This window comes from Pongo pygmaeus, chromosome 12, assembly GCF_028885625.2.
Source record: "Pongo pygmaeus isolate AG05252 chromosome 12, NHGRI_mPonPyg2-v2.0_pri, whole genome shotgun sequence".
NCBI classification, from domain to species: Eukaryota; Metazoa; Chordata; class Mammalia; order Primates; family Hominidae; genus Pongo; species Pongo pygmaeus.
Window position 1 is genome coordinate 25,673,880 of NC_072385.2, and position 11,305 is coordinate 25,685,184.

Here is an 11,305-nt window from a genome sequence, read left to right on the forward strand (position 1 = left end):
TGAAGAATTCTCTGTAAAATGAAAATCACTTTTTTATCTAATATGTATATACACATTGTCTTTTGTTAATTTTTTCTTATAAACTGGATTTTTTTTATTTTGCTAAATCGACCTTCAGAATGTGTGCTTGTGATATTTGTAGGAATATAAACATGTATCAATATAACTAGGCATTTGTGTTTTTTTCTGTTATCTTTCTTATTTTGTGCATTTAAAATTTTTAATCTACATTCTATAACGAACTTATTTCTGTGACATAAAAATCTAGCCAGATTTCTCCAAATAGTTAGCAGGCACTTCATTTATGAGTAATTCATCTTTTCCTACAAATTTGGAATGTCACCATTATCTAATTCTATTAGATTGGTGCAAAAGCAATTGCGGTTTTCGCCATTACTTGTAATTGCGGCAAAAACCGCAATTGCTTTTGCAGCAACCTAATAAATTCTTACACATATTGGTGTGTTCCTGGATTTTCTAACCTGTTCCATTCACTGATTTGTTGTTTCAGCTGTTAGTAAATAACTTGTGGAAATTAACAGCACATTTTCATATCTAGAAAGGCAAGTCTTTTTTGACTCCATTTCAAAAGTTTTCTTAATGTCATCACAATAGTAAAAGACAGCATGAGTAATTCAAAAATGTTAACACTTTGACAACTTCATTTGGATTACGTAAAATTTATAAACACAGAAAGAGCTCAGAACTTTAGAAAAATGTGTCTTTCTATTCAAGAACACAGACCATCTTCCCACTTGAAAGTTTCCCTCTAAGGCCCCTCAGTGAAAACCACATTGACATAGGTGTCCATTGATATCAAATAAATATTGAATTTTTATCCAAAGAATTTTTAGTCAGGAAGTTGATATACTGTGGAAATGATTTCTCTCATTATGCACCTTTCCATAATGTATGTAACATTATGCTTTAAAATGTGTACATTAAAAATAAAACGCTGTACATGCTGAATTTTATTATTGAAATCACTTTAAAATGATTTATAAAGAAGCAGCATGGTGAGTGAGTGGAAACCAGCTGAAGTTTTGTTTTTGTTTTGCTGCTCGTGAAAATGGCCTGGGTGCTCGCCCCCGCCAAGGTTTCCACATCCCAGGTGCAGCTGAGCCTGCCAGGAAAGAAAGTCCAGCCCCTTTGGTGACAGGACTCGCCCCCCTCACCTCTGCACCCCTTTCCCCCATCCCATTCACCCCCACACCTCATCCCCACCTCCAGTCCTCTATCCCATTGAACCCTCACCCCATCTCCCCACCCCACACCGTCCACGCCCCTACCCCCCAAGCCTTCATTCCATCCACCTCAGCCCATTCACACCCCCACCCCATGCACCCCCTACTCCCCACTCCCATCCCCCAACTCACTCCACACCCCGCCACCCCATATACCCCCACTCCCCAGGCCCCGCTCCACTCACTCCCACCCCAGCCAGGCACCCCCTAGCCCCCGTCCATACCCCGAGCCCCGGACCATCCGCCCCGCAGCCCTCAGCCTGGAAAGGGGTACTTCTCCACATCCACAGGCCTCCTCCCGCAGCCCCGGCTCCCGGCCCCCATTACCTTTCCTTCTTGTCTCTCTTATTGGCGTCATGATACGTGAGCAGAAGGTACTCCAGTTTCTCCAGATTACCATAGAAGACAGCTCTGTGGATCCTCTTCAGATGAGACAATTTAATGTGGTATTGGGGAAATGAGAAGCCATCCGAGCACAAGCGCTCCCTGAGAGTGGGCCACCTCTTCGGCTTGTCGTCTTCCATAATCGTCAGCTGCAAATTGTAGCCTGGGAACGCTCCAGCCGTATTTCAGCTCGCCTTCGGGGATCGCCGCCTCCGAAGCGCAACAACAAGCAAAGCAGTCTGTCCACGGACCTTCGCACAGACTCTCAGCGCCTCCCGCCTCTCAGCAGAAACGCCCAACAGAACCGTTAGGACCAGCGAGCACGCGCACCTTAGCCGGCCCCGCCCAACAGGCCCGAGATGGAGAAACCACCCTAGCGGCTCTCTCGCGGCGCCCAGTGCAGGCGGCGGTTGCTGCGGAGGTGCCGCGGGCTGGCGGGGCCCCGTGGATCGCGAGGCGCGCCCTGCCCCAGGACCTGTTTGACTGTCGCCCGCGCGCTCTTCTCTTCCACCGGCTCCCGACGCTCGTAGCCCCCCGCGCTGGGCCCTCTGCAGCCCAGGGATGGGGTTCAGTGGTGCTTCTCCGCCTGGTGCCGCCGCTGGGCCCACAGCCCGGCTTCGCCACTGCGTCGCCCCCGGGGTCCGCGCTGATGGGCGCGAGGCGGGAGGACGGGATCCGGGGTTGCCACAGCTGCAGCCAGCGCACCACTTGCAGGTGGCAGCTGCAGCTCGGGCTCCGGCGGGGGCTGGCGGGGCTCCCCTGTGACGGCCTCCTGGACCCTGAGTGCGCCGCCCATCCGGCCGGAGTGTGCGAGTCTCCTGCACCCCAGGCGGAAACCCATGACCGGCGCTCCTGCCGCAGACTGCCTGACTTGCCGCGGCCGGGCTGGCCCCGGGGTCCGCGCGGCTGGAGGCGCAGCCCTGGTCGGGGATTCCCAATCCTTGGCGATCCCTGCTCCATGTGCTGGTGGCGGCTGCAGCTGCAGCGCCCGTGGGCTGAAGTGGCTTCCCTGAGCTGCGGCCGGCCGCGCCCAAGGGCCCCACAGGCTGCGCTGCCCTTGCCAGCTGCTCCTGACCCGCGCCCAGAGCGCAGGACCTGGCGCTTGGCACTCTGCAGCCACGGGGATGAGGCTGAGCGCCGGTTCTCGGCCTCGTGGCGCCGCTGGGGCCACAGCCTGACTTCACCACCCAGTCGCCCAAGTCGTGTGATGGGCACGTGTGAGAAGGGGCAATCGGGGTTCCCAAGGCTGCTGCCTGCATGCCACTCCGTGAGGAAGTTGAAATACGTGATCTCTAAGATTCCTCCCAGTTCTTCACCTCCTGAGACAAATATAAATCAAGTAACATTCGCTATTGCGATTAGAAAAGCTGCATTTACACACGTTAGCCACTAGAGGGGACGTGCGATTGTTACATGGCTGAAGGTTTCCTGTATTTCTTTTATTTTTTATTTGGCTGCTAGAGGGCACGCCTGCACTGCGCTTAAAGCTGACTACTTTTAAGGAAAGACAAAGGAATTCTCGGATTTCTCCATTTTCCTCATCACCTGTGCTTATCAGAGAATTCCAGGGGCAAGCTACCCTTTCCAATTCATCACTAATTTATAAACAAAATTCTAAGGAGTAAGGAATGCTTCTTACTTACTTCCTATAACGTATTTAAGAATGAACGCTCAAAATAAAAGTAATTTATTTAAAACTTGTGTTGAGTAATTATAACTGCAAAATTTTTGCTCATGTTTTTCATATGCTCTTCATTTGCAAATTATTAGAAATCTACATATTCTGTTCATCTCAGCATTATTTATAACAGGGAAAAATTAGACACTAGCCAAAAATCTAAAAACAGGGAACAGTAAGGAAAAAGCAAATGGTTCTTTTAATCTTCATCACTAAAAGTGGTTGTGACTTAAAATAATGACATAAAAGATGCTTCTACGTTCTTGAGTAAAACATCAAGATAAATTTAAAATTAAATTTCAAGCTTAACTATATTCATTTAAAAAGAGAAAAGAAATTTTAGAGAGTTCATCTTGTTGGATTATCAGATGTTATTTTTCTCTTTTTAATGCCATATACTTTTCAAATTTTCAGTGGGCTGGTATTACTTTTGTATTTAAAAAAGAAAAATATAAGGAAAAAGAAACCTGTCACGCACTTTCTAGTGGATTTTACTGATCAGTCATCTCTGTATTTCTGGCATCAGCAAACTGAGCCAGAAACTCAGTGCCTCCCATTTCTTTTTTTTTTTTTTTTTTTTAGACGGAGTCTTGCTCTGTCGCCCAGGCTAGAGTGCAGTGGCTCAAACTTGGCTCGCTGCAACCTCTGCCTCCCTGGTTCAACTGATTCTTCTGCCTCAGCCTCCCAAGTAGCTGGGATTACAGGTGCCTGCCACCGCACTCGGCTAATTTTTGTGTTTTAGTAGAGACAGGGTTTCACCATCTTGACCAGGCTGGTCTCGACTCCTGAACTTGTGATCCACCCACCTCGGCCTCCCAAAGTGCTGGGATTAACAGGCCTGAGCCACCACACCAGGCCAAGTGCCTCCCATTTCTTGTATTCACCTTTAAAACTCCTGCAATGAAAGACTCCCTCCTCCCTCATCTAACCTATTATGTGTGTGGTGAGTTCTGACTATGACATCATTCCTGATGTGAAACCGAAGTCTCTCTCTTCTAAGTTCATGCATTGGTTCAGTTCTGCCTTCTGACAGAGTCCACGCCAGACTTCACATTTCTCCCAGTCTTCTTTGTCCTACAAGGGCTTTCTATACTTCAAGCTAAAGAGATACCAGTGATTCCATTCATTCATTCAGTTAACATTTAGGGGCCACATCTTGTGCTATGTCCTGAGATTTGCCAATGAGCAGAGCTCAGAGTATTGAAAAGACAAACACATACACCAGGCATTTTACTATGCTGTGTTGTGTGCATGACAGGAGTACACAGGGCATCCAGGCACCAGTGAGAAGGGCCTTTCACCAGACTTGAGAGGTCAGCAAGGGTGCTCTGAGGAAATACCTTCTAAACTGAGAGCTGGAAAGAGTGAGACAGGAAAGCAGTAAGAGGTAGCGTTCTGAGGAGGAAATCTCTGAGGGACGGGGATGCGTGTGGAGAGAATGCCCTTCCCATCCCCACTCTTCATGAAGTCTCTATTCTGTCAGGGTCTCTCTGCCCTGTGAGCTGCTTGAGGACAAAGACCGTTTTATAAAAATTTTTATTTCCTCCCTTTGTCTTCCTTAAACACCTAGCCCAGTGCCTGGAACATAAGAAGCCATAATGAATTTTTGTTAGATGAGTGAAGAGTGCTGAGTAGAGCAGAAATGTCATGTGCCTCAGTTTAAATATGGGTCATCAGTTTTCTTTCTTTTTTAACATAGAAGTCAAGACTTGATGATCTCTTACAGCTTCGAGGTACCGTTAAAGATATAATCATCCTCATGTACTTGAGCTTTGTTTTCACCCATTATGTTATGACTGCTGTCCATTGTTTCATGACACAATTCGCCATCTTTGTTCATTTTCTTCCATTTCAATTAACTCATGTATTACATGTAGGAATGGAACATATAATGTAAAATCTACAAGTAAGACTTCCCAGATGCTCAGCTTCTTTCTCTGGCATTAGCCACTGTTTCTAGTTTCATGAGCATCTGCTATGGTTTGAATGTATCCCCTCCAGAAATCAAATATTACAAATGTGATGGTATTAAGAGGTGGGGCCTTTTGGAGGTGATTAGGCTATGAGGGCTCTGCCTTCATGAATGGGATTAGATATGCTTAGAAAAAGGCATGATGGAGGAAGCCTGCCATGTGAGGACACAGCACTCCTTCTCTCTGGAAGACACAGCCTTCAAGGCAATATCTTGGAAACAGAGACCAGACACTCACCTGACAATGAATCTAATGGCCCCTGGATTTTGGACTTCCCAGCCTCCAGAACTGTGAAAAAAACAAATTTCTGTTCTTTATAAATTACTCAGTCTATGGTATTCTCTTATAGCAGCCCAAAACAGACAAGACTCTAGGAAATCAACTTGTATTCAGCACATCAACAAAATTATTTACAAATGGGACTCCCCCGCAATAGGTGGGTGTCACTAAAGAGAGGTGCCCATAAGCATGAGACAATGACCAAGTGGCATGAGCAATGAGCTACGACAAATGAGCACATGTTACTACCACTAAAGACAAAACTTACATGACTAGATGACAACAAAATAATTTCTTATAATGAATTTCTCATTGTATTTTTTCTTAACCTTCCCTCCATTTAGTCAGGAATCTGGCTCCGACTCACACCTGAAGGAGAGACAAGGACTTTTGTTTCCAAAAGAATAAACTGAAAGGAGAACTCACAGAGTCTACAGAAAAGAGAAAAGACATTTGTCAACAGAGAGTGTTTATTTATCTTTTTTAACTGGAGGGAAAGAGCAGGGATGAGGAGAGGAGATGCCTTTGGTATTGGAAAAAAAAACAATATTGTAGAGTTTTCCATCCTGGTACTAACAAAATTATAAAGGCCAATAAGAAATGACTGATAGCAATAAAACAAGGAAAGGGGCATAGCCTAATACAGTAAAGAAACTGGTGACTCAAAGAGAGAAAGGAAATGAACATTCTGGAGCAAAATAGAGAGGGACAGCATTTTGCTCCTAAGTTCCTGTTCCATCCTCCAGCCCCACCCTCCACATCCGCCTCCAAATCCAGAGAATTTTTACTAACACACCCAAAAGCATAGTGAAGCACACTGACACTGAAGGGTGTCCTTATACGATCCTCCGCTTGCTGGTGACTGGTGGAAACAGATGCTGGGGAGAAACAGGAGAAACAAGGTGGAGGGACATCAGGGTGCACTTCCTCTAAGAGAAGTCAAGGCTACACATGGAATGAGGAAAGCAAACCAATGCCCAGGGGAGTCCTCATGGTACTGAAACCGGAAGAGCGATCTGTTGCCCAAACATTCTAACCAATGCTCAGAGCCCTCAGCTGCCCTTTCCCTCTACTGCCTCCCCATTCCCTTGGGCTACCAGGAAAAGTGGAGATGTTAATGGGCTCCAATCAAAGGCCACCAGGAACACACCTGTAGTTGAAGAAGTGAGTTATTACTGGTTAAGTGAGGGAGAATACAAACTACAGGGAATGGTGTGGTGTCTCACTAAGAGGACGTCAGAAAGGACTTAGAGGATTTGGGGTTGTATTAGGCAATAATCTGGGAGAAGGGTTTAAGGAAATGGGGCTTTGTTCTGAATTGGGTGTTGTCAGGAAGTGGGGGTAATTCTAGCGTAGTAGGGTATCTTAATAAATCTTATGTAGAAAGATGTAAACCTGTATTAAAGCCTTAATGGGTTAAGGCTATAATTGGTAACGAACGTTAAAGCTGTAGTTGGTGAAGAAACAGGAGTTACTCATCTTAGCTAGAATACAGAGACATTGGTCATTTATGTGATATGAACAATGCTCATGCTTTGCTCATCTTCTGACATGATTATGAGGAGGTCTTGTTTTTGTGTTAAGTATTGGCACAAAATGATATGGTCTGAAGCAGACATTCTATGGAATTGTTTATGCTCACAAGAGAACATCAACATCCATCTGTGGGTGGCAGGCAGCTCACAGCATCGCCAACGCCCAGCAGATAGGACCAGGTCAACTCCTGGCTGCCAGACATACCTCTTCTCTTTCTCAGAGGAACACAAAATACCCAATGCTCATTCCATAGCTCAACAGGAAAACACATTCTCAGGTGAGCTGGAAAGAAAGTCGCTCATCTAATAATGACACAATTTTAAAAGACTGGTCAATTCAACTACATCAAAGACAAACAAAACAAAATTTTTTGCATGGCAAGAAAAGACTACCACCACAGTCAAAAAACAAATGAAAGAGTGGGAAAATAGGTTTGCAACTTATATCATAGACAAAGGGGTACTATCTCTAATATACAAATAGTACTTACAAATTTAGGGGAAATAGACCAACAATATATTGAAAAAATTAAAAAGATATGCATAGAGATTTCATAGGAAAATAATTGGAAGTTGATCTTAAACATGTGAAAAGTTACACAACATGGCTCATAAGAAGACAAGTGTAAATTAAACATATTTCTATGCTCTGTTGTTAGGTGCATACACACATTCAGGATTGTCATGTCTTTGGAGAACTGACTCCTTTTTCTTATGTAATGTCCTTCTTTATCTATGGTAACTTTTATTGCTCTTTAAGTCTGCTCTGCATGAAATTAATGGAGATATGTTGGGGGTGTTTTTGATAAGTGTTAGTATGGTATATCTTTCTGCATCCCTTCAATTTGTGTAGGTGCATCTTTATATTTAGAATGTGTTTCTTGTAGACTACATATAGTTGAGTCGGACTTTTTAATCTACACTGACAATCTCTTTTATTTCTTTCTTCCCACCTTTTATTTTAGGTTCAAGGAGTACATGCGAAGGTTTTTTCTTTCTCATATGATTTTTTATTATACTTTAAGTTCTAGGGTACCTGTGCACGACGTGCAGGATTGTTACATATGTATACATGTGCCATGTGGATGTGCTGCACCCATTAACTTGTCATTTACATTAGGTATATCTCCTAATGCTATCCCTCCCCCCTCCCCTCACCCTATTGACAGGCCCTGGTGTGTAATGTTCCCCATCCTGTATCCAAGTGTTCTCATTGTTCAATTCCCACCTATGAGTGAGAACATGTGGTGTTTGGTTTTCTGTCCTTGCGATAGTTTACTCAGAATGATGGTTTCCAGCTTCATCCATGTCCCTACAAAGGACATGAACTCATACTTTTTTATGGCTGCATAGTATTCCATGGTGTATATTTGCCACATTTTCTTAATCCAGTCTATCATTAATGGACATTTAGGTTGGTTCCAAGTCTTTGCTATTGTGAATAGTGCCACAATAAGCATACAGGTTCATGTGTCTTTATAGCAGCATGATTTATAATCCTTTGGGTATATACCCAGTAATGGGATCACTGGGTCAAATGGTATTTCTAGTTCTAGATCCTTGAGGAATTGCCACACTGTCTTCCACAATGGTTGAACTAGTTTACATTCCCACCAACAGTGTAAAAGTGTTCCTATTTCTCCACATCCTCTCCAGCACCTGTTGTTTCCTGACTTTTTTAATGATCGCCATTCTAACTGGTGTGAGATGATATCTCATTGTGGTTTTGATTTGCATTTCTCTGATGGCCAGTGATGATGAGCATTTTTTCATGTGTTTGTTGGCTGCATAAATGTCTTCTTTTGAGATGTGTCTGTTCATATCTTTTGCCCACTTTTTGGTGAGGTTGTTTGATTTTTTTCTTGTGAAATTGTTTAAATTCTTTGTAGATTCTGGATATTAGCCCTTTGTCAGATGGGTAGATTGTAAAAATTTTCTCCCATTCTGTAGGTTGCCTGTTCACTCTGATGGTAGTTTCTTTTGCTGTGCAGAAGCTCTTTAGTTTAATTAGATCCCATTTGTCAACTTTGACTTTTGTTACCATTGCTTTTGATGTTTTAGTCATGAAGTCCTTGTCCATGCCTATGTCCTGAATGGTATTGCCTGGGTTTTCTTCTAGGGTTTTTATGGTTTTAGGTCTGACATTTAAATCTTTAATCCATCTTGAATTAATTTTTGTATAAGGTGTAAGGAAGGGATCCAGTTTCAGCTTTCTACATATGGCTAGCCAGTTTTCCCAGCACCATTTATTAAATAGGGAATCCTTTCCCCATTGCTTGTTTTTGTCAGGTTTGTCAAAGATCAGATGGTTGTAGATGTGTGATATTATTTCTGAGGCCTCTGTTCTGTTCCATTGGTCTATATCTCTGTTTTGGTACCAGTACTATGGTGTTTTGTTTACTGTAGCCTTGTAGTATAGTTTGAAGTCAGGTATCGTGACACCTCCAGCTTTGTTCTTTTGGCCTAGGATTGTCTTGGCAATGCGGGCTCTTTTTTGGTTCCAAATGAACTTTAAAGTAGTTTTTTTCCAATCCTGTGAAGAAAGTCATTGGTAGCTTGATGGGGATGGCATTGAATCAATAAATTACCTTGGGTAGTATGGCCATTTTCATGATATTGATTCTTCCTATCCTTGAGCATGGAATGTTCTTCCATGTGTTTGTGTCCTTTTTAATTTCATTAGCAGTGGTTTGTAGTTCTCCTTGAACAGGTCCTTCACATCCCTTGTAAGTTGGATTCCTAGGTATTTTATTCTCTTTGAAGCAACTGTGAATGGGAGCTCACTCATGATTTGGCTCTCTGTTTGTCTGTTATTGGTGTATAGGAATGCTTGTGATTTTTGCACATTGATTTTGTATCCTGAGACTTTGCTGAAGTTGCTTATCAGCTTAAGGAGATTTTGGGCTGAGATGATGGGGTTTTCTAAATATAAAATCATGTCATCTGCAAACAGGTTAATTTCTATAAACCAAGCTGACCTAATAGCCATCTATTTGGCTATTTAAGGTTAAATATTGTTTAACCTTAAATATGATATTTAAGGTTAATATTGTTATGTGTGAATTTGATCCTGTCATTGTTATAATGTTAGGTGGTTATTTTGCTCGTTAATTGATGCAGTTTCTTCCTAGCATCGATGGTCTTCACAATTTGGCATGGTTTTGCAGTGGCTGGTACCGGATTTTCCTTTCCATGTTTAGTGCTTCCTTCAGGAGCTCTCATAAGGCAGGTCGGGTGATGACAAAATCTCTCAGCATTTTCTTGTCTGTAAGAGATTTTATTTCTCCCTCACTTATGAAGGTTAGTTTGGCTGGATATGAAATTCTGGGTTGAAAATTCTTTTCTTTAAGAATGTTGAATATTGGCCTCCACTGTCTTCTGGCTTGTAGAGTTTCTGCAGAGAGATCTGCTGTTAGTCTGATGGGCTTCCCTTTGTGGGTAACCTGACCTTTCTCTCTGGCTGCCCTTAACATTTTTTCCTTCATTTCAACTTTTGATGAATCTCCAAGACAATTATGTGTCTTGGAGTTGCTCTTCTCAAAAGTATCTTTGCGGTGTTCTCTGTATTCCTGAATTTGAATTTTGGCCTGCCTTGCTAGGCTGGGGAGGTTCTCCTGGATAATATCCTGAAGAGTGTTTTCCAATTTGGTTCCATTCTCCCCGTCACTTTCAGGTACACCAATCACATGTAGATTTGGTCTTTTCACATAGCTCCATATTTCTTGGAGGCTTGGTTCATTTCTTTTTACTCTTTTTCTCTAAACTTCTTGCTTCATTTCATTCATTTGATCTTCAGTCACTGATACCCTTTCTTCCACTTGATCAAATCGGCTACTGAAGCTTGTGCATGCATCACGTAGTTCTCATGCCATGGTTTTCAGCTTCATAAGGTCATTTAAGATCTTCTCTACACTGCTTATTCTAGTTAGCCATTTGTCTAATCTTTTTTCAAGGTTTTTAGCTTCTTTGTGATGGGTTCGAACATCCTCCTTTAGCTCAGAGAAGTTTTGTTTGTTTGTTTGTTTGTTTGTTTTTTGAGAAGGAGTCTCACTCTGTCTCCCAGGCTGGAGTGCAGTGGCATGATCTCAGCTCACCACAAGCTCCACCTCCTGGGTTCTGGCCATTCTCCTGCCTCAGCCTCCTGAGTAGCTGGGACTACAGGCACCCACCACCACGCTCAGCTAATTTTTTGTATTTTTAGTAGAGACAGGG

The 11,305-nt window shown here is 43.2% G+C and overlaps 1 protein-coding gene across 1 annotated transcript in view; it reads right to left on the minus strand.

The window, feature by feature from the left end:
* Nucleotides 1-2,928, minus strand: part of LOC129030780 (ankyrin repeat domain-containing protein 36C-like) — a 175,447-nt gene extending 172,519 nt beyond the window's left edge. The window contains exon 1 of the mRNA XM_063649066.1: nt 1,572-2,928. Coding sequence (XP_063505136.1) covers nt 1,572-1,768 — 197 coding nt within the window. The 5' untranslated portion in view covers nt 1,769-2,928. The remainder of the gene's footprint in view (nt 1-1,571) is intronic.
* Between the last annotated feature and the right edge of the window lie 8,377 nt (nt 2,929-11,305).